Source organism: Chiloscyllium plagiosum, chromosome 21 (assembly GCF_004010195.1).
Source record: "Chiloscyllium plagiosum isolate BGI_BamShark_2017 chromosome 21, ASM401019v2, whole genome shotgun sequence".
Taxonomy (NCBI): domain Eukaryota; kingdom Metazoa; phylum Chordata; class Chondrichthyes; order Orectolobiformes; family Hemiscylliidae; genus Chiloscyllium; species Chiloscyllium plagiosum.
In genome coordinates this window covers 18,421,128-18,444,844 of record NC_057730.1, presented here as the reverse complement: position 1 = coordinate 18,444,844, position 23,717 = coordinate 18,421,128, and the positions used below count along the sequence as shown (strand labels likewise).

Genomic DNA, 23,717 nt, shown 5'->3' with positions numbered 1-23,717 from the left:
TTTATCCAGTAAGAGCTAGAAATTAATTTCTTGGCTGCTGCACCCATCAAAGGAACAGTCAAATTTTGTTAACAGCTTCAGAGGCTTTAAAGATTTTTGATAATCAAAATAAAGTTCAAAGCAGGCAAACTAAAATATTAATACTTCCATTAACTATTTCTGAATAGCCACAATTAGAAATCATTGATCATTAGTATTGTAAACATTGATATTAAGTTGGATGAGTCACTCATTCTCAACTGAGCAAAATTTATGACACTTTTGTGAGTAATAGTTATCAAAAATTGACTGAAGTATGCTGGGCTCAGCTACATCATGACGCGTTCAGTTCCATCTCTTACTGGAATGCCTTGTTGTAGTCCAGGCTGTCAGAATATTTTCTGTGTTGGTCTTTGAGCTTTAAGGCTGTCGGAGCATCAAGACTCCTCTTTTTCCCCCACCGAACCATGCCATTCTGCTTATCACACCAGCCGTTGAGACCTGAAATACTGGCGTTTAGGGATTGGTACTCGACTGTCTGCTTATTGACTTGCGATAGGAGCTAAGAGCTAATAAAATAGGATCTTGAAGCCTCACTAACAAAAAATGTTTGAAATACTTTGTTATGACATTGAGAATGGTTAGTTGATGTCATAGGTAATCTTGAGTTATTTTAAAATGCAGATTATTTTACTGAGCTGTATTTATAGTCCCTTAAGCATTCAAATAGAATCAGTTTTGTGATGTGTTCTACAGTGCTGCGTCATATGTAACACTAACACTTATTTAGCACAACTGCATGCAATTTACCTGATTCAAAATAACTTGATCAAAAAGCACCCTTTCTTAATCTGTACAAGTTGGCTAGTCTCTTGTTTCACTAAAAGATAAATGTTTTCAGATTTGAATCTGAAAGGATGTACTTTTTATTGTAGGCAAAATAAACTTTATAACAAGGAGCTATACGCTGACTTCATTGCTGCACAGATTAAAACATTGTCCTTTCTTGCTTACATCATAAGAATTTATCAGGTATGTTTCTTTCTAATGGCCTTTACTTTGATTTTAAAAGGACAAGAAAGATCTTGCTTGTAATGTTATTTTCTCTTTAGGATTTGGTTGGAAAGTATTCACAACAGATGGTGAAAGGAATGTTGCAATTGCTGACTAACTGTCCTTCTGAAACTGCCCACCTACGGAAGGAGCTGCTGATTGCAGCTAAGCACATTCTAACTACCGATCTTCGGAACCGTATGTAGTTTCTGTGCTGTCTGCATTTGGAAAGTCATACTGGAACATAGTTAAGCTAATACAGAAGAACCTCGATTATCCGAACATCTATTATCCAAATTTCGGATCATCCAAACAAGATTGCAAGGTCCCGTGATTGGCTAAACTGTGTTATCTGTCATTCGATTATCTGAACATTGGATTATCCGAACAAAATACGCTCTGCCTGTGTCGTTCGGGTAATTGAGGTTTCTCTGTATTAAGATTGAACAGTCAAAGACAGAGTGGGATGCAGATTGTTTTAACTAGGATAGCACAGACCTTCAAGTAACTTTCTCTTCCTTCCCACTTTCTACCCTATTTCATAATCCCATCCAAATATGTTAAAAGATACTTGGAACCCACCTTATGACTCTCTTTCCATGTTACGGTTTTGGTGGGTGCCAACCTCTACTCGATACAGTAACATAGCTGTATTTGTTGGAGTACAACCCTGTTGCCATTGCCCAGTATATTGTTACCTCTCTGTAGTGTTGCCTTTCCAAAAGTAGTACTATTATGATATAAAGGGTTGAAGGTGAGGGGTAACCGTATCTGTTAGACTTGTTCCCTTTCTCATAAGCAGTGAAGTGAACTTCTAAATGAGAGGCTGCAATCTCTTAATCATGAGCCACCATTGTAGTTAGTATTTACTTTGTGCAATTAGATATTTACTGTGCTGGACAATAGGAGCACTGTAAATATGTTGGTGTAACATAATTGTATTAATGTTTCACAAGAGAAAAGTTGATGTTTAATTAGTTTTATGTTTGCATTAATGAGGGAAAGTTGGTGGCTCTTTGCATAATACCAATCATTTGTTTTACAGAATTCATTCCATGCATGGATAAGCTATTTGATGAATCTGTACTAATAGGCTCAGGGTACACAGCTCGGGAAACGCTGAGGTAGGCAATCACTCCAGTGCACTGGAAATATGCTGGGGCATTTAATTAAATAGTGCCTACACATAAAAGGAAAATGCTACCAGCGACTTGATTGCAGAATGCCTTGTGCATTAAAAGTTGCCATAATTCAGGATTTCACATTGTTGCTTAAATGCTGACATTTTGTACAGTTTCACCTTTCTGAACACTTTAATGTGAAAGTGCTTCCATGTGTATGTTTGTAATCTCATTATGAACATGTAACTCCAATGCTGTTGCCTTCCAATGTTACCTTATGACCTATTTACATAAATATGTTTTGCTATTTTATGAATTTTTGAAAGAAAGAGCTCAAGTTCCCCATGATACAGTTTTAAAAAAAAATGCTGAATGGGAAGAGGATGACTTGGGGCATTTTATTTAGTGTTAACATTTGCGAGCAGTGCTGCTAACCTACAAGTAGATTAGTGTAAGCAAAAGAAGATAAAGTAATGAAAGTGGCCATTCAACCCCTCTTGTTTGCACAGGCAATTTCTTTGTTTTCCATCTTATGGCAATCTACATAAAGAGTAGCATGGACACTCTGCAAGAAGTTGTACTTCTGTTGTAAATGTTTTTACTTTCTTTTAAATAGACCCCTGGCCTACAGCACTTTGGCTGACCTGGTGCATCATGTTCGCCAGCATCTTCCTCTGAATGATCTGGCCCTTGCCGTTCAGCTGTTTGCAAAGAATATTGATGATGAATCATTGCCCAGCAGCATCCAAACAATGTCTTGCAAACTTCTGTTGAACCTTGTAGATTGTATTCGTTCAAAAAGTGAGCAGGAGAATGGGAATGGAAGAGATATTCTGATGAGAATGTTGGAGGTACGTAGTTAGATTACACTGAATTTTAAAAATGATTAGTCTGTAACTGAAAGTTTCTACTCTTGGTGTCATGGGAATTACATTACTCGTGTTTGATGGGAACGGGAGAAATAATGGCAGTTTGGATAAGTGCGCATAAAAAAGAAGAGGCTACCAGTGACTTGACTGTAGATAACTTTAAAATTGCGTCTGAGTTATTTCTGCTTATTTGAGCCCAGTGGTCCCCTATCAGGCTTTACCTTAAGCTGACTGTTGGGCTTTACTCTGTGCATCATTGCACAGGGAGAGCAATTTGTACTACTTTCAAAATTTTGCATGTTTCATTTCCTGTTAACTTTGTTTATAAATCCCTGTGTAAATTTTTCCAATCGGAACTGCCTATGTAAAATTATCATCATGTAGTTGCCCCTTCCTGCAACCGGTGATACTGTAAAATCTTTCACGTCCCTCCTTCTTAGCCTGTACTGTGAATAAAATTCCTAAAATTCCCTAAATGCTGTAGGAAATCTATTTATTTAATTATACATGTAAATTATAACTACAACAAAGTGCCTGATATTTAGCCCAGTACTACTTGCCCGTGAACTTGCTGTTTAAATAAAATGGGATAACTGGATTAATTTCCTGTCGTCTTGCTGCACACATGTAAAGCACCAGGAGGTAAGATCATTACACAGTGGTGCTCATTCTCTTGCTTTTCACCTCTGTCTAATACTGCATACCTCATGCTCTATATGCTTTGTCATTGACTTTCAATGTCTTGTTTTGAGATGAACTCAGAAAGCATCTGTTGGTAAATGCATATTCAGAGTATTCAGATGGCAGGCATTAACTGAGTATTCCTCTGCACATGACCAGGCTCAAACTGGTTGTTGGCTTTGGAGGTGTATGCTTCTAATAAAATATTGTGCGTTTGAAGATTGGACTCCATTTCTATCCTTCTATATCCTCCTTTCTATCCTTCAGCACCGGACACCTTGCATTTGGATATCTGTCTTCGAAAAAATGATTGAAATTGTAATTATCCTTTTCACTCAAGGAACTGATAATTTGTTAAAGTTGGCAATCTAACCAGTGTGTGTTTTGAGGAAAGGTAAGGGTGTTAGAAAAAAGCAATATTTCCCATTTCCTGTATTTGTCTTGTTCTAGGTTTTTGTGCTGAAATTTCATACCATTTCTCGCTATCAGTTGTCCACCATTTTTAAGAAATGCAAGCCACAATCTGAGCTAACAGCTGCAGAAGCCCCTATGGCAGCAGCTCAAGCGACTCCAACGCAATCTGTTCCCCCTCCTGCCCCACCAACGCCCACCCTTCCTGCACCAGCCTTAGACAAACATGGGGATAAAGAAAAGGAGGAAAAGCAGACCTTCCAAGTATCTGACTGCCGCAGCTTGGTGAAGACGTTGGTATGTGGGGTGAAGACAATAACGTGGGGCATAACTTCATGTAAAGCACCAGGAGGTAAGTTCAATACTAAGTAGTATTGTATGTTGCTGTTCATCTCTGTCAAATACTGCATGTCTCACTTCAGAAGTTGAATATTTAATGAGAAGTCACTAATTTGCTTTGAGAATCCCACTATGTGATCACTTCCATAGGTGACTGAAGAAATGGTCATCAAGGACCTAAGCTCTGAATGACTTCTCCATTTACTTCCCCACCCTGGTCTTTTAAATTGCTCCTCAAAATGACTCTTTGGCCAAGCTTTAGTTACCTGTTCTGATGCAGCTTGGTGCTGGATTGCATTTAGTAATTGATCGTGTGAAACACTTTGGGATATTTTGCTGCTTTAGAAGTGTGTTATAGAAAAGCATTTTTCTTTCTTTCAAATGGTCATAGTATTCTGACATTTGTTGTCAGATATGAATATCCAAATTGGGTGAAAGTAGTGATAGAGGTTTTGTGTCAGAATTAAGCATTTTGCTAATAGTAAGGAATTGTTCAATTAGTACCTGCCAGCGAGTGGCACTGACGAGCATTTTCTAAACATTAAATTCTGTGTAATAATTCTATAAAATTGTGTAAAAACTAGTACTGTGCTAATGGGAACTGTTATAAATGCTGTATTTTTGAGATTATGAAGTGCAGTCTTGAATGATTTTTTTTTTCTATTCCTTAGAGGCATCCTTTATTCCCAATAAACAGTTACAGCCAAAAGAAACACAAATTTACATCAAGTTGGTAAAATATGCAATGCAGGCTTTGGATATTTACCAGGTATAGTATTAGAATTGTATATTGATTCAGCAGTGATCTGTATGTTTTGATCTGTCAGTGAAGCCCAAACAGCAGCCTCAACTCCCCCATGTCCTGCCAACCTCACTTTTGAAGCCTGTGACTTGACTGTATTCTCTGGCTCATCTCTTGAAATTACTTGGGACTAATACTTTGGAAAGGCTTTTTTCCTAATTGGTGAATAACTCCTAAAACACAATGACAAATACTGCTATCAGTAATCTGATAAATTAGTGTAAGCATGGGATTAAATTTTATTTGTAAACTTGAAGAATGATGTATACTGCATGTTGGGGTGAACTGGTGGCTAGGATTGGTTATTGGCAGCTGAACCATGGGGTTGTGGTTGGCTGAAAGCTGCTCGATGAGGACAATCTTGTGTTTTGACCAATTTTCAGCTGCTTTAGTGAAAGTATTTGAAATGTTCAAAATACTATCTTAATTCTGCAGTACAAATTTTAATTTGGCCGTACTCCTTTGGATTCTATAAAATTGTGATACTGTTGCTGTAATTAATTGACCTTTTAATAATTATCCAGAGTTATGCAGCATTTGGTTGAGTATGTTCAGTGGAAGGGATGAGGGAGTTGGGAAAACTCAGTAGGTATTTTTTCAGCATAACAATTGTAATCAATCTCTCTCTGGTTTCAGGTGCAAATTGCTGGGAATGGACAAACATACATTCGAGTGGCCAATTGCCAGACAGTGAGGATGAAGGAAGAGAAGGAGGTTTTGGAGCACTTTGCTGGTGTTTTCACTATGATGAATCCTTTGACTTTTAAAGAGATCTTTCAAACAACCGTACCATACATGGTGGAAAGGATTTCAAAGAACTATGCTCTTCAGGTGACAGGCATTCTCTTTAACCTTGTTAATGAAAGTTTAGCCAGTGTAAGTGTTAGAAAATACTTTCTTAGCAATGGGAAAACATTTACAGTAAAACAGGTTCATAGCTCCTTGAAAGTAGAGTCGCTGGTAGGTAGGATAGTGAAGATGATGATTGGTATGCTTTCTTTTATTGGTCAGAGCTTTGAGTATAGGAGTTGGGAGGTCATGTTGTGGCTGTACAGGACATTGGTTAAGGCCACTTTTGGAGTATTGTGTGCAATTTTGGACTCCTTCCTATCGGAAAGATGTTGTGAAACTTGAAAGGGTTCAGAAAAGATTTACAAGGATGTTGCCAGGGTTGGAGAGTTTAAGCTATAGGGAGAGGCTGAATAGACTAGGGCTGTTTTTCCTGGAGCGTTGGAGGCTGAATGGTGACCTTGTAGAGGTTTATAAAATCGTGAGGGGTATGGATACAATAAATAGATAAAGTATTTTCCCTGGGATGGGGGGAGTCCAGAACTACAGGGAAAAGGTTTAGGGTGAGAGGGGAAAGATATAATCAGGATGTAAGGGGCAACCTTTTCACTTGGTGGTACATGTATGGAATGAGCTGCCAGAGGAAGTGGTAGAGGCTAGTACAATTGCAACTTTTACAAGGCATCTGGATGGGTATGTGAATAGGAAGGGTTTAGAGATATATGGGCCAGGTGCTGGCAAGTGGGACTAGATTAAGTTCAGAGATCTGGTCGGCATGGACGAGTTGGACCAAAGGATCTGTTTCCGTGCTGTACATCTGTGACTGTAAGACTATAAAAGCAAAGTACTTTTGGTGCATTAAATCTGAAATAAAACCAGAAACTATTGCAAAATACTCAACAGGTCCCTCGCCAGATGGTGGCAAAGTCCAGATTCAGGCCGATGTTCTTTCATTTATATCTGAAAGGTTTAAGCACATGGTATTGAGATTTCTTTGTCAAAACTTTCACATAAATGCAAAGAAAATTTTAATCTTGGAGTGTTTTAATCCAACTGCTCCAGGTAAGTCTAAACTCCTGACATCTGCAGGTGACCATAATATGATATTATTGTTCATTAAGATGGAGAGTGATGTAATTGATAGAGAGACTAAACTGCGATGGTAAGAGGCACGAGCTGGCTATACTGAATCGGCGACCCTTAAAGAGCTGATGGTGCAGAGGCAATGGGAAACATTTACTGAGTACATGGATGGTCTGCAACAAATGGTTCATTCCTGTCTGGTACCCGGTACAAAACTAAAATGGGAAAGGTGATCTGACTGTGGTGAACAAGGAAAATTATGGATGGTATTATATCTCAGTAAGGAGGCAGACTTGAGGCTTGAAAGCACTTCAGAATTCAGCAAAGGATTGATTAATATGGGGAAAATAAAGTATACGAGTAATATTGCAGGGAACATACTGATTTGTAAAATCTTATTTTGGAATGTGAAGACAAATGTCTGTCCCTTACAGTCAGAAATAGGGGAAGTTTTAATGGGGAATAAACAGGTGGAAGACCAATTAGATACATATTTTGGTTCTGCTTGTTGGGGAAATTGATGTGATTATGACCCAATACATATCCAGGGCCTCGTAATCTACATCCTACATTTCTTAAGGAAGTGACCCTAGATATAATGAAAGTATTTGTGGTATTCTTTCAAGATTCTATAGACTTTGCAACAGTTTCTATGGTTGTAACCATAATTTAACCCCACTATTAATAAAGGGGTGGACAAAACGTAGCGAATTATAGGTCAATTAGCTTAACATTGGTAGTAGGGAAAATGCTAGAGTCGGATATAAAAGAATTACGAAAAGGGCAATTGGGACACAATGACAGAATTAGACAGGTCAGCATGAATTTACAAAAGTAAAATAATGCTTGATGAATATAATGAAATTTTTTGAGCATAAACTATTAGAGTTGATGAGGAACCAGTGGGTATGATTTACTTGGACTTTCAGAACACTTTTGATTAGGTCCTACATAAGTGATTAGCATATAAAATAAAAGCGACTTGGATAGGGATAATATGCTGACATGGATAGCAAGCTGGTTGTCAGACAGTAGGTACAGAAAGACTGGTCTTTTTCTGAGTGGCAGGCAGTGACCAGTTCTTGGGCCCCAGATATTCATGACATTTACTTAGGTGAGGGAACTAAATGTAATATCACCAAGAATATAGCTGACACATAGCTAGCAAGGAGGGTGAGCTGTGAGAAGTAGGTGATATTTGACCAGTTGAGTGACTGGGCAGAAGTGTGACAGCTGAAGTATAATGTGGATAAATGTGAGGTAATTCACTTTGTAGCAAAAACAGAAAGACAGATTATCATTGAGAATTGTTTGGAAAATGTTCTGCGTAGCTCGGCTTATCAAGTTGAGTGGGCTGTATTCTCAATTTACAAGCTCACTGGATCTTTTAATCAGCATTGTGTGTATTTTTATATTTGGCAGTGTAAGTGCAACATTCTGGTTTAAAATTTTTTTTCATTTTCTTTTAATTATTATCTGCTACAGATTGTGGCCAACTCATTCCTGGCGAACCCTTCTACCTCTGCTCTGTTTGCTACAATTCTGGTGGAATATCTTCTAGACCGCCTTCCAGAAATGGGCTCCAATGTTGAACTCTCCAACCTCTATCTCAAGCTGTTCAAACTAGTGTTCGGCTCTGTTTCTCTGTTTGCAGCAGAAAATGAGCAGATGTTAAAGGTAAGGAGGCGATGCAGGAATGAAAGAGAGGGTGGTGAGTTCTCACCGTTGTATGATATTTTCACAATCTAAGACTAGTATGGAAGTGAAATACTCCAATGTTTATCATGCTTTCAGGCAAGTTAGTGGTGCAGCTAGTGGGGTTAGATGACAGGGGAGGGAGGAGGCTTGTATGGTACATCGGCATAGACTGGTTAGGCAAATGACTGTAAGCTCTGTTATCCTCGTATTTAGAAAAGAAGCTGGTTAAACTTAGCAAGATTTCAGCACCTGATTTGAAAGAAAAGGAAATGATGGCTCTTAGTTGCATTTCATTTTGAAGACTCCATAGATCTGAAATCAAGTAGATTCAAACAAACTGATAAAATTGGTCTCAATTCTTTAGCTTTAAGCTCAAGATGTATGCCTACCTGATACAGGTTTCTGTTTACAGATGTTGAAATAACCTTATGTTAGAATTCTTCAGTTCACATTTAAAAACAAAGATTTGCATCTGTATAACATCTGCTGTGACCACTGAGCATCACAAAAGCCCCTTGCAAGCCAATGAATATCTTTTTGAAGTGTGGTCACTGATGTAATGTAATATTAGCAATGCTGCTACTAACTTATGTAGAACAAGCTTCCACAAACTAATACGTAAATGGTCTGGAGATCTGTTTGTGTGACGTTAGTTGAGGGATAAATCTTGGGAAGGCCACTGTCAAAAACTGTCCAGTTGCTGTGCCGTGTAGTCATACAATCTTCTAGGTTTGCCATGAGAATGCAAACGTGCCCTTGGTTTCACAGCTGTCTGAAGGATGGCACCTCTCCCAGCACTGCATTGGATTATCAGCTTTGATTTTTGGACTGAAATCCTAGAAAGGAATTTGAGTCCAGACTCTTTCAGTAGTGAAGCTGCTACCCACTGAATAAAACTCATCTAGTTTGCTGATATCTTTAAGATTGGAAATTTTGTCATCCCTGCCTAGATCTGTATCAATGTGGTTAACTCTTAACTGCTGTTTGAGCAATTAGTCACTGGCAATAAACTGAGCCCAGCCAATGATGCCCACAGCCTATGAATGAAATTTGACATTAATGTTTCCAAATATTGTTTCCATGCACTATTTGCGGTGAATGCAGGGAATAATTGCAAAAAAAAAAATCCTTTTTTAAATTGGAACAGGAGGAGGCAGTTTAGTTCCTGGGGTCTGTCACCCATTCGTTGAAGTCCATGGTTGAATTGAGATCGAACGCCATACATGCACCTTTGTTCAATTTGTCTGCAATACCTTTGGTTAACAACAATCTTATCTATCTCTTATTTAGAATTAATAATTGATATAATATAGCTTCTAGAAAAGATTCCCAAATTTCTACCACTCTTTGTCAAGAATGTTTTCTAGTTTCATTGATAAGGTCTTTAATTTTTAGTCATGATTTAGAGGTGCCGGTGTTGGACTGAGGTCTACAAAATTTTCACCTGATGAAGGAGCAACACTCAGAAAGCTAGTGCTTCCAAATAAACCTGTTGGACATAACCTGGTGTTGTGATTTTTAGATTCCAGTACTATACTCCCTAACCTGCAGAAATAGGATAGGTAGAGAGTACTATCAGTTCCCATAATATCTTGAAACGTATCAACAAATCTTGTGTGAATTGTCTAAATTCCAGGGAAAATGACCGCTAATTTGTACGCTTTGATACTGTAGCCCTTGGAGTCCAGCTAGCATTGCAGATAAAAGATGTATTGCCTTATCATTTAAGTATGAAGGGTTCCTTCAGAAATCAGTTACATGCATTCAATTAGTAGCTTTTGTTATGTAGAGAAATGTGTTTTTCTTTTCTCCTTTCCTGTTATTACAGTAAATGCTGCTTGTCATTCAAAGCTGGAGTTTGATTTTTGGAATATTGGTGTGCAGAAAAAATATATTGGATTTTGACTGATTTGAAATGATGTGACTCTTTTGAAATGTGACTTTTCTTAGTGATTAATGGTTTAGCATCTGATTTTGCTCTGTGAAGGTCATTTTAAAATATCATATTGAAAAATCTCTTCCTTTGTTCTCTCCCTGTCAGAAAATTTGAGGTAGAGTGAATTTAATGAGCTATAACTGCAATTTAAATGTTTGAATTTTTGGTCTGTTCATTAATGTTGTTTCATTAAATTAAGCAATGGATGTTTAAACCTTGGAAATTAACTGTGTAATGAAAAGTCGCTTGTGAATGTATTGGCATGGTTTTAAAAGAAATACAATTATAGCCTACTTTTTCCACTGAAGCAACTTTTACTTGAAATTGTGGTAGTGCTTTCTTGAGTAATTGGGGTGGGGTGTGCCTTTTGTATGTATTGTGATAGACAAGCTGTCACCATTGGAGCAGCCAGGGCCTTGGTTTAATGGCTTGTTTAAAAGACAGCACCTCAAACAGGGTGGCATTCCCTTGGTACTGCATCTGAAGTGTTGGTTTGGTTTTGTTCTCATGTTTTTGGAGTAAGTCTTGAACCCACAAACGTCTGAGAGAAGCAGTGTGATCCACTGTATAAGAACTGACACCAATCCCAAGCTGGAAACCCTTAATATGAAATTCCATTATATTTTAGCCACATCTACACAAAATTGTGAACAGTTCTATGGAACTTGCTCAAACAGCCAAGGAGCCATACAACTACTTTCTGTTGCTTCGAGCCCTTTTCCGATCCATTGGAGGTGGCAGCCACGATCTCCTGTATCAGGAGTTTCTGCCATTACTGCCTAACTTGCTGCAAGGTAGGAATGCAATTACATTAGCTTTTGACTGTTTAACTGATGAAATAACCCCAGGTTCAATCAATATATTTTAAGCTTTGGTAAAATGTATTAGGAGCTTGATTGAAATGAGCATTAGCTAAAGCATGTTCCTCACTGAAGATAATTCCTTTTGAGTCTTAAATCTGCTTTGTCGCTTTATAGGTGCAGGGCTGAAAATGTATCACTTAAGTGTGGATTTTCTATCATTTTGTAAAGGATAGAACCAGGATCTTTCCTCATTCAGTATCTGTAAATCAAGATTTTTATTAATTTGCATTGTTCAGAACACTTATTGCTGCCTCGTATAGGTTTAGCATGCTAAGTATTGGCTCGTAAAATTGTTCATGGTCTGTTTGAAAATAGAAACCAGAATAAAGTAACAGATATAGTTGCTGTCCTACTCATGCTATTTTTATTGCAGGACTGAATATGCTGCAGAGCGGCCTGCATAAACAACATATGAAAGATCTTTTCGTTGAACTGTGTTTAACTGTGCCTGTCCGACTCAGCTCTCTCCTGCCTTATCTGCCAATGTTGATGGACCCACTGGTATCTGCACTCAATGGTTCACAGACCCTGGTCAGTCAAGGCCTGCGGACACTGGAACTGTGTGTTGACAACTTGCAGCCTGATTTTTTGTATGATCATATCCAGCCAGTACGAGCTGAGCTCATGCAGGTAAAATTGGGACTCTGTAATACATTAGGGGATGTGAATCTATCAACTTTTTATTCTTCATTTGCTGTATGTTAATAGTTGAATCGTCCAGCAAAACGTAGACTATTCAAATTATCATGTCTTTTACACCTGGGCAAATTCAATGAATCATTACAGAAGCACCACCTTTCAAATATTCACTGTGAAATGGCTTGGGCCATCTGTCCCTTTCCTTTCATAGCTGTTCATTTTTTCCTTTTCAAGCCTATATCCAGTTCCTTTTTGAATGTTGTTATTGAATCTGGATTCCTCTCGAGCAGAGCTTTTCAGTTCATCATAACTCTTTGCTTAAAAAAAAATCCTTCCATTCTCCGCTTTTCTGCCATTCAGACTATTGATCCCAAGTGAGCATATGTATCTTTCATACATCAATCCTGTATATATTATTTCCTTCTCAAAGTAAATCTGGTAGTTCTTCCCTAATGACTCTCTTCATTACTCAAGTACCATATGTGTGTGAGGCATTCTCTTAATGTTCATAATATTCTGTTTCAATTTATACAAGCATCTACTGCTCACTGTGCATTTGAGCACTTTCCCATTGCAAACTCTGTATCCTCCTTTATAACATGCTTTAGTACCAATCTATATCGTCAACAAGTTTTGCTAGAATGCAATCTGTCCTTTCATCCAGGTCAGTAAAGTATCTTTTAAATTATTGAGTTCCCAACATGACTTTATAACTTGCAGTTTGCCAACCTAAGAATACCTATTTTTCCCCATTGTCAGTTTTATTGTTAATTAGACCATCTTCTATCCATGCTTAACATCAGTGGAGACAGAATTGACATTGAACTTCTAGATAGCTGCAGTCATTTTTGTTGACTTCTGTGGCCTTGGAAGAGCAGTTGAAAAATCCTTATGGTTATTTCAGCCTGTTGTTTTGCACAGGAATGCTGCTACATTTCCAGAGATTCGTTTGTTCTTTCTTTGTCAGTTTTTGTTCTTGCTCTCGTATTTTTTTTCTCACTCTTTGTTACTTGTTCAAAAATCAAAATTTGATGAAGTCATGGGATACCTTATTTCATTACAGAAATGTGAGATAGCTTGCAATAAATCAACTATTTTGTGTTGAGATATCCATGAATTCCTCCCCACAACAATCTCAAAGTCAAACAGGAAACACTCGGAGAGAAAGAAATGGAATTCACAAATTTAAACTGTAATGTTGTTAAAACTCCTGCTGTGATGCTTTGCTATTGTAATTTTTATTACCTTTAATAGAGTTTGCTGTTCAGAATTACATACTCCTGAGCTTCAAAGAGAATTAAATACCATCAGAATACATGGGATACAGTAAATAACACTGGGCACGATAACAGTTCATTTGCAGGATGGCAGCACTGTTCAAATCTTTTTGTTGTAATTGCAACTGAAGAGTCGTTTGGAGGAAAATAGTAGTTGTATTTCTGAAGAACAATTTGAGTATGATTGAAGCTTTTTTCTAATTTAGGAATTTGATTTAATTTTCGCAGGAAAGAATGTACATTTAAGGAGTCTAGGTTTATAATCAGGATCTTAAGTGAGATTATTATAAAGTTTATAAGTTTATTATAAAGTTGCTAATTTAGAAATTCATAATTTCAAGATATTAATTAACAATTCACATGAACTTTGAATGTTGTGAGGAAAATGGCTGTTTGCCTCATGAATACTGTCCTTTCAATAATGTTTCAAGGTGCTTTGTCAACGCTAAATCTGATTTGCTTCATTTTCTAAAGAAACAATTTTTATTTAATTCCTGCCTTTTTACCCCTGCTGCTCCCAAGCTCCCTGTTTTACAGTTGTTAATACCTATTACTCAACATTTAATCCTCCTTCTCACCACGTTATCAGACTTGCTGAGTATTTCTAGCATTTCCTGTTTTTAATCATTTTGCATCCGCAATTATTAAATGTGATAGAATATAATTACATCAAGCTAAAATATCATTTGGCCCAACTGTGAGTCTCCATCTATATCACCTTTATTCTCCATTCCTTCTATTCATTTCTCCCTTTATAAAGATGATGGAAGCAAGTTCAGTACTAACTTCAATAAGTGAATTTGCAAAAATACTTGATGGAAGTTTAGGGGTTAGATGGGGAGGGGAATGCAAATTGCAAGGCTTTGGAGAAAGGACGTGAAGGTGGTGCTGAATGAATCAATTTTTGAACGATGTGATGGGCTGAATGATCTCTCTTTCATTCATTCTATTTGTCTCACCTTAATATTATATCATCCATTGTTGGATGATTGTATTGTATTCCTGGGGGTACTTTCCCATCATTAAGTACTGCAAGCTTTCAGACCCACAAAGTACACTGCTTAGGACCTGAGATAGTTGGAATTTCGGCATCCTTTGATTTAGGACAACAAGTCCCAATTGTCCTAGAATCCATATAATAGTGCAAACAGAGGTCGTTTGGCCCATTGAGTCCGAAGAGCATCCGAGCCAGACCCATCCCCAACCCCATCCGCTTAACCCCACTTGGGATTTTTACCAAGGCTAACCCACCTCCTTGCATAATCTCTGGGTACTATGGGAAATTTAGAATGGTTCAATCACCTAACCTTCGCATCTTTGGACTGTGGGAGGAAACAGAGCACCCAGAGGAAACCAATGCAGATATAGGGAGAATGTGCAGACTTCACATAGACAGTCACCCAAGGCTGAAAACGAACCTGGATTCCTGGTTCTGTGAGTGAGCAGTGCTAACCACTGATTTTTCTATGTTGTGTTTTTGTTCCCCCAGTATTTGAATAAATGCCAGAATCAATGTAGTAGCTATAACAATTACTAAGTTACTAGTTGAAGAATTATGTTTTCTAAAATTTTTTACACAGGCTTTATGGCGTACTTTGCGTAACCCAGCCGACAGCATCTCCCACGTGGCCTACCGTGTGCTGGGCAAATTTGGTGGAAGCAATCGGAAGATGCTAAAGGAGTCTCAAAAACTGCAGTACGTTATTACCGAAGTGCAGGGACCAAGCATTACAGCTGAGTTTTCTGACTGTAAGGCATCTATCCAACTTCCTATGGAGAAGGTGAGGCTTGCACACCAATAGAAAATAATTAATTTGTGTATGATTGGATTTTTGGTTTTGTCATGGTGACAGCCATGCTGCAGATTGGAACACCTACTGGTTCATTCAGTTGTGACTCAGTTGGTAGCTCTGATGCCTCTGGATCAGCAGGTTCTCTACCAACTCTAGGGATTTGAGCCCAAAGTCCTGACTGACACATTCAGTACTGACATAGAGGGTGCTGCTCTTTTGGAGGATTCTGCCTTTTGGAGAGATGGTAAATCAAGGCACAGGTCTCCTTTTAAGGTGGAAATAAATGGTCCAATAACACAATTGTAAGGAAGAGCAGAGAAGTTCTCTTGGGTTTATTAGACAATATTTGCCCATCAAAGAACATCACAAAAATTGATAATCTGATCACCTTCTCATTGCCGTTTGTGGGACCTTGCTGCACATGTTCTATGTCTTGCTTACTGCTCTTTACTTCAATAAGCCTTCATTAGTTATTCTGCAGTGTAGGATATTCTGAGGTCAGGAAAGGTGCTGTAGAAATGGATATTATTCTCTCTGTCTTTTTATGTCTGTGATTCTTGTTCTAGCTCAAGAGTCTTTCAACATAACCTGGATGTAGGTTTGCTCGCTGAGCTGGAACGTTTATTTCCAGACGTTTCGTCACCCTACTCGGTAATATCTTCAGTGGGCCTCTGGGCGAAGCACTGCTGATGATTCCTGCTTTCTATTTATGTTTTGTGTTTCTTTGGGTTGGTGATGTCATTTCCTGTTTTTCTCAGGGGGGTCGTAGATGGGGTCTACCTCTTTTTTGATAGTTCCAGTTGGAATGTGTTTCTAGGAATTCTCGTGCGTGTCTCTGTTTGGCTTGTCCTAGGATGGATGTGTTGTCCCAGTCTAAGTGGTGTCCTTCCTTATCTGAATGTAAGGATACTAGTGAGAGAGGAGCATGTCGTTGTGTGGCTAGTTGATGTTCATGTATCCTGGTGTCTAGTTTTCAGTATGTCATCTAGCCACAAAACGACATGACCCTCTCTCACTAGTATTCCTACATTCGGATAAGGAAGGACACCGACTGGGACAACACATCCATCCTTGGACATGCCAAACAGAGAAACGCATGAGAATTTCTAGAAGCATGGCATTCCAACCGGAACTCTATCAACAAACACATCGAGTTAGACCTCATCTACCCCCCTTGTGAAAAAGAACAGGAAATGACACCACCACAGGAAATGACATCACCAACCCAAAGAAACCCAAACATATAAATAGAAAGCAGGAACCATCAGCAGTGCTTCGCCCAGAGGCCCACTGAAGATGGGCACACTAGTAGAGTGATGAAATGTCTGGAAATGAACCTTCTAGTTAAAAAAAAAAACCTTCAATTTAAAAAAGTGGGCGGCACGGTGGCACAGTGTTTAGCACTGCTGCCTCACAGCGCTAGAGACCGGGTTCAATTCCCGCCTCAGGCAACTGACTCTGTGGAGTTTGCACGTTCTCCCCGTGTCTGCGTGGGTTTCCTCCGGGTGCTCCGGTTTCCTCTCACAGTCCAAAGATGTGCAGGTCAGGTGAATTGGCCATGCTAAATTGTCCGTAGTGTTAGGTAAGGGGTAAATGTAGGGGTATGGGTGGGTTGCGCTTCGGCGGGGCGGTGTGGACTTGTTGGGCCGAAGGGCCTGTTTCCACACTAAGTAATCTAATCTAAAGTAATCTAATTTAATCTAGTTCAGCGAGCAAATCTACATCCAGAACCTCAACCTGGGCTACAAATCTTCTCAAGACTCGCTTTCAACATAACCACCCTGTTGTACAGCTGAGTACCCAACCAAAGTTAAATAGCTTGCATTTTAATACATATATCTTCTCAAATTGTGCTGGCTTGTTGATCTCTGAAATCTCTGCCAAGGCATTGATTTCTCATGTGATCTGAGCTCTTGCAAAATGTTTTTTTTAACTGTTATGATTCACGGATTTTAATTCTAATACCTTTCTTTCTCCATTCTCTCCAGTTAACCTAGTTTCAAACTTCTAAGCTATGCTGTTGCTGTAATGTTGATGAATCATTGAGATTTTAGCATTTGTAGGAAGTTATACACATGGTAGTTCTCTTGCATCATCAGTGCTTAAACACAGAGGGCTATGTTACATGTTGTTTTAGATAGGAGCTGCTTTCAGCCAAGATACAGAGATAGAGTAGGATTGCCTGTTCTTTGTATAGCAAACTCTTGAATTCTTTCCACTTCACATACAACTTTTTCTGAGATCTTTATTGTCTAAAGAAAAAGGCCCCATAAAGCAAATTATGGGGTTCTGAGTTACCTATGTACCCTTTATACATTGAAAATCTTGCCATATTGATTGCAGCCACTTGATGGCACTGTTTAAACAGTGTATATTGTAGGTTTATTTGATGCAGCATTGTGTATCCAGTATTAAGTACACTACCACAGTGTGGCAAGAATTGGCAATTATAGTATTGTTAAGGAATATCTTACCTCACTGGGTTTGGAAGAAAAATGTATTCCCCAGTCTGTAAAAATTGAAAGAACTGCAGATAATGTAAACCAGAAACAAAAATAGAGATTACATAAAGCACATGTTTGGCAGCATCTGAACACAGAATTATGATTTCAATGATATATGAAGGACAAATATTGACCCCCCCCCCCCCCCCCCCCCCCCCCAATAGAATTTGATGTAGTGCTACAGGATCAGTTGTATCTACCCTAAGAGGCAAAATGAGACTTGGATTTAACACCTCATCTGATCACGCTGTGTCTGCCAGTACTATACTGGAAGTGTCATCTTGGATTATATGGAGCGGAACTTGAATCCACAACCTGTGTTCGGAGGTGAGACTGCTAACCCTCATATTGACGGCTGGTAGTGACTGGTCATTTGCCCACAGAAAAACGGGAATAACTTGGAAGTGAGTTGACTCAGGTTCTATTAATTTACCTTATGAGTCATACAGCAATATTTGCAGAGATTGTCTGAATAAGTGGAGGCAAAAGACTTGTGGAAGTCAAAAGAATTAAAAGCATATACATTTTTGTGCTGAAGTGCTGTAAAATCCTGTGGCATTCAGCTTTTTGGGACAGGAAGAACAAGAAAATGACTAAGTCCATGTACAGCGTCAGCTCAATGTGAAAGGCTATTCTTTGGTTGTCTTGTAGCTTGGGTCATTTAAAAATGGAAGTAATCCAGTAACAGGAATGGGTTTGCAGGTATTCAGTTTCTTCCCTAACTTGTGAGCTTTTCTAAGTAAAAACCCATCAGGAGTTGTATTAAAGTCCTTAATTCAATTTAACTGCTCTGCTTCCACCTGGAGCATTTCCCTTCGATGTGCAGTTAATTTTGATTGACAGCATTAAAATATGCAATTAATTTGTCCCCATCTTCACTGCAACTTTTTCTGTGCTCTCTGTTTACATTATAGCACAATTCTAATTAACGAAAATAAATATAACACCCCAAACTGAAACTCCTCACCAAAAGGCATGTGCCCCAAAAATTTACAATTGGTGGTTAAGAAATGGTGTGGCAGCTGTAGGGTGATCCTTACAATTTATTCACATCAGCTGCTTTACGAAATAGTAAACGAACAGTTAAACAAAAAGGTTGTGTTGGAAAAGTATTATTAATGACCGAATAGTATAATTGTAGAATCATAGGATTTCATGTGAATTATTCGAAATGAATGAACATCATTCTTTAAACAGAACGCTGTTTCTTCTTGTCTGACTGATGGAAAGTTTTTCTGTGAAGTTTAGTGTCAAGTGTTGACCAGGCAGCTATTCTTCAATTAGTCATACTTCATGTATGCACCCTGACCAGTGGGTGATGTATGACTAGCTCTCTGATTTGGTGGTGTCTTCATCCAGTTGTGCCCTTACTATAATCAATTAATTTGGCAGAAACAATAGAATGTGATGCCTTTCTAACCTTCACAGCTTTCCTGTGCACTTAGAGTTTAACTGTTTTAATAAAAAGCAATGAAAGACATTATTTTACTGTTGGAAATAAATTGTATCGCGTGTTGTGAAATCTTTCAGTGTTGCACTGAAGTACCTTTTTGAAGTGTAATCGATGTTATAATGTGGGATACATTTTTGTGAAAATGCTAATTTGGCAAAGGGCAACTGAGTCATAGATGTACGGCACGGAAACCGATCCTTCGGTCTAACTTCTCCATGCCGATCAGATATCCTAAATTAATCTAGTCCCATTACCAACACTTGGCCTATGTTCCTCTAAATCCTTTGTATTCATATACCCATCCAGGTGCCTTTGAAATGTTATAATTGTACCAGCCTCCACTACTGGGAAGGGATTGACAATTTTAAGAGTCATAGCATTTAGAAGAAAGACTGAATTATTGTCATGTTGCATCTTTTTGCATTAAGTAATAGTAGTAGATGACCAAGTTCTCAACAGTTTCACTGAGTTCAGTGTCAGAAACATTTTGAGGAGTCCGTTGATCAGCTTTCTGAGCAGACATCATATCTTTTAAAATTAAAATCAACAATTCTTTTGGGAAGTTAATTCTTTTGTACTTGTGTTGTGCACAGTATCTCGGTATACAAGGGAGTCAAAGCAAAGAGCACCCTCTCTTTTCAAAATGTGAAAATGTAAATCACTTGTAAAAGTCAAAAGTGTTTACAATGATAAACATTTAAAACTTTGAGAGGGTTTCATAGTTATAACACACTTTTACCATTTTGCATTAATCTGTTGTAAATGTATGGCATTTAAAATCTTCAGGTAATGAAAGTGAGGTTAAATCAATAAACCTGTTTTCGATTCCTAGCCTTCCTCTGGATTGAAAAATGGTCACACTATTGTTTTATTCCAAAGCTCATACTTTTAACAAATGGTGTTGTTAGTTTGTTAATGTGTCTAACCATACAATTGGATCTGACACAAAATATTGTCAGAATATAAAACTATTCAATCAAATCCTAGCTGTGGAATTTGTGCCTGTGGTTCATGTCATTTTCTTTCTTCAAAGCCATGCTGTCCCAACATTCTGGGTGATTGGTACTTAGTGCTTGACTTTATTTATAATGATACAGAAGAATAAAATGGAAAAACATCAAATCAAACGATTGCTTTACAAATAAACACACCCTGCTCTTAAAAAGTGGTCATAAATATATACTATTATATTGTAACACAGCAATACATATTCATTCATTCAACATGTTTAAATAGTACTGCCAAGGAAAAGTCATTTTTCTATATAGGGAGTTCTTGTTCAGCTTGAAAAGCTGATTTAGAATTTTGCATTTCATATTCCACGAGCAAGCTTTGAGTTGAAATGGGTGATTGAAAGTACTGCTCCTTGTAAATTGCTGTAATAAATATGTGGCACTCGTGAACAGAATTTTAAAAAGGCATCTGTGCTTAATGTTTGAGGCTTGCCATTTTAAAAGTAAATGGATAAAGCTTAGTAAACATAGAGTTGGTGCTGGCAGGCCAGTCATTTTCATTTAGTGAGAGGTTCTGATTGTGCTTAAAAAAAAAAAATAAATTATCTTCCTCACACTAGACTTGTAGCTTGAAGAGTTATTTGTATGGTACAATGAGCATTTTTGGTTTTAAAAAAATTTTTCATTTTTACTGTATTCATGTGGCCCACTTCAGTGGTCTGTAGATAAGACTTGACTGTATAGTGAAATCTTGATGGACTTTGATTAAAGTTGGTGATATAGCCTGATGGTTGATTCTAGAAATGGTAGTCTAAAAATATTTTCCTCCATAGACAAATTGTTTGCCTTTCAATAGGACAGTCACTTGCAGCAGTCACTTCGCACCATTAGTTGAATAATTTCACATTAATGAATAGGTGAATTGGTTTTCAGTTTACAGCCAGCTGCATCATAAAATTTCTCATTCATGATGACCTGAGTGAATTTTCCATTGTTGTTTTGTTGACAGATAACATAATGCTTATAATTTTCAAGTCTTCTGTCACTGGGTAGCACTCTTGCCTCTGAGTCATGTGATTAAATTCAAGTTGCATTCCATAACTTGAGCACAAAATCAAAGGTGAGCCTCCATGTAGTACTGAGAATATGCTGCCTGTTGGGATGTTATCTTTTGGATGAGAAGTTAAACCAATATCATGTCTGTACCCCTGGTGGACACAAAATGTCCCATGGTATTATTTTGAAGAGGAGCCCTGGTCTCAAACACTAACTGGTCACTATCAACTTTTTGTGAAAGCTTACTACCTGCAAACTGGAAGGCATAATTTCCTAGATAACAATTGTGACTATGTTTCAGAAATGCTTCATTGTCTGTAGAATGCTTTGAGACCTTTTGAGGCAATGGAAGGTACTGTAGAAATGCAGGTCAGACTTTGTGTTTGGTGTTTTCTTTAAAAGTCATGTGTTACAAATTGTGTTTTCCATACATCCAGTCAAACATTGGATATGGTGTTTCACTGTACTAAATTACAAGAATCTAGGGCTGAATCATTTGACTAAAATGCCATTTGGAATTTATACTGATCTTTCTTCCTTAACAAATAGATCAGGAATGAATTATTGGAGGTGTATTTGTTGTGGCATGCAGAGCACTTCAACTGGGCCTTTCTCTAAATGCATTAGTTTTTTGTATTGTACTTTATATTGCAAACTAAATACTGAGCAATGAGCTACTAAAGGCAGATTTCATCCCACATAGGAGTGGGTTATAGATATTTGGCAATTGAATAACATTGTAGTCACAGGTTAAGTTATCTATCTAGTGGCTCATATTACTGTTGAAGAAAAGTTCCGCTTCATTTAAATAGATGATCTCTATTTTAAACAATTGATCAGAATGACAATAGGGTTTTTACTTGAATTAATGATCATTCTAGGGTTATCTGTGGGGTTAAAATCATTTGTTTAGAACTGTGGCACATGCAGCAGTGGAAAGAAGCATCTGTGTCAGTGCTTCAGCAAATGTGGATTTTGTTTTGCCAAGTTGTGGTGCAGTCTGAATGCCCATTGGGGCTGAACAATTTGGCTCCGTGTTTCTTGAAGTGGGTTAACATTTGAAATAGATTTCAAAGATTATTCACCCCTGAGATAGTTTAACTTTCACATTTTACATGACCTCTGGAACATAGCAGTGATCTGTCATTGTCCTTGGAAATGACTAACTGCAGGAAATACAAAGATATTTTCAAAATTAAAAATATGATAGTAATCATGGAATTTATTGTGCTATCATGAAATTGACCTTAAATCAGTCTCTTTGAAATGGCTATCCTGTGTTTCAACAAGTGAATATATCAAGAGAAGATAACCTTTTTATAAAGATCAGACAAACCAATTGTATGGTGCCTCTTGTTTGAAAGGAAAGCACTGAATATAGGATGAATATGTTGCTATGATGCATACAGCCAATTCAATCTTCATCCCTTGAAAAGTTTGTTGCTATTAGAGCACTGCATATTAATTAATGAGAGATGGTACTCGAGGTTTTTGTCCCACCTGAATGCCAGCTTTGTTTCTGAGGCAAATAAAAAATCCTTTATGTATGCTGTAAATTGAACAATGGTAAATTGCTGTTTTGTTTGTGTCAAATGCAGTGTACCAGTTTGACAATCTGCAAAGCGTACCTGCTCGTGTCATTGTATGCAGGGTGGCACCTCATTGCATGCAGGGCCGCTGTTCATGTTCGACTATAGCCTAAATATATGTCTTAAAAATTCCATAGTTTAATGAAATTTCAGTGGGACATGGGATGGAACTTCAAAATTGTTTTGATTTTGTCTACAAATGCTGTTTTGGTTTTTATTCTAGGCAATTGAAACTGCTTTGGATTGTCTGAAGAGTGCCAACACAGAGCCATATTATCGTCGCCAGGCTTGGGAAGTTATCAAATGCTTTTTGGTGGCAATGATGAGCTTGGATGACAACAAGCATTCATTATACCAACTACTTGCCCATCCGAAGTAAGAACAGCAGAGATTTAGTGTAGAAATTGAATATAAAAATTCATAATTAGAGTCGTAGTGTCATTCAGATATACAGCATGGAAACAGACCCATCAGTCCAGCCCATCTATGCCGACCAGATATCCCAACCCAATCTAGTCCCACCTGCCAGCACCCAGCCCATATCCTTCCTATTCGTATACCCATCCAAATGCTTTTTAAATGTTGCAATTGTACCAGCCTCCTCCAGTTCCTCTGGCAGCTCATTCCATACACGTACCACTCTCTGTGTGAAAAAGTTGCCCCATAGGTCTGTTTTATATCTTTCTCCTCTCACCCTAAACCTATGCCCTCTAGTTCTGGATTCCCCGACCCCAGGGAATAGACTTTGTCTATTTATCCTATCCATGCCCCTAATAATTTTGTAAGCCTCTATAAGGTCACCCCTCAGCCTCTGACGCTCCAGGGAAAA

At 38.0% G+C, this 23,717-nt stretch overlaps 1 protein-coding gene across 1 annotated transcript in view; it reads left to right on the top strand.

The window, feature by feature from the left end:
- Positions 1-23,717, top strand: part of LOC122560430 (transformation/transcription domain-associated protein) — a 210,421-nt gene that overhangs the window by 19,656 nt on the left and 167,048 nt on the right. The window contains exons 11-22 of the mRNA XM_043711063.1: positions 915-1,011; positions 1,092-1,230; positions 2,078-2,156; positions 2,770-3,004; positions 4,154-4,466; positions 5,125-5,222; positions 5,892-6,086; positions 8,613-8,804; positions 11,390-11,555; positions 11,998-12,254; positions 15,121-15,321; positions 23,112-23,263. Coding sequence (XP_043566998.1) covers positions 915-1,011; positions 1,092-1,230; positions 2,078-2,156; positions 2,770-3,004; positions 4,154-4,466; positions 5,125-5,222; positions 5,892-6,086; positions 8,613-8,804; positions 11,390-11,555; positions 11,998-12,254; positions 15,121-15,321; positions 23,112-23,263 — 2,124 coding nt within the window. The remainder of the gene's footprint in view (positions 1-914; positions 1,012-1,091; positions 1,231-2,077; positions 2,157-2,769; positions 3,005-4,153; positions 4,467-5,124; positions 5,223-5,891; positions 6,087-8,612; positions 8,805-11,389; positions 11,556-11,997; positions 12,255-15,120; positions 15,322-23,111; positions 23,264-23,717) is intronic.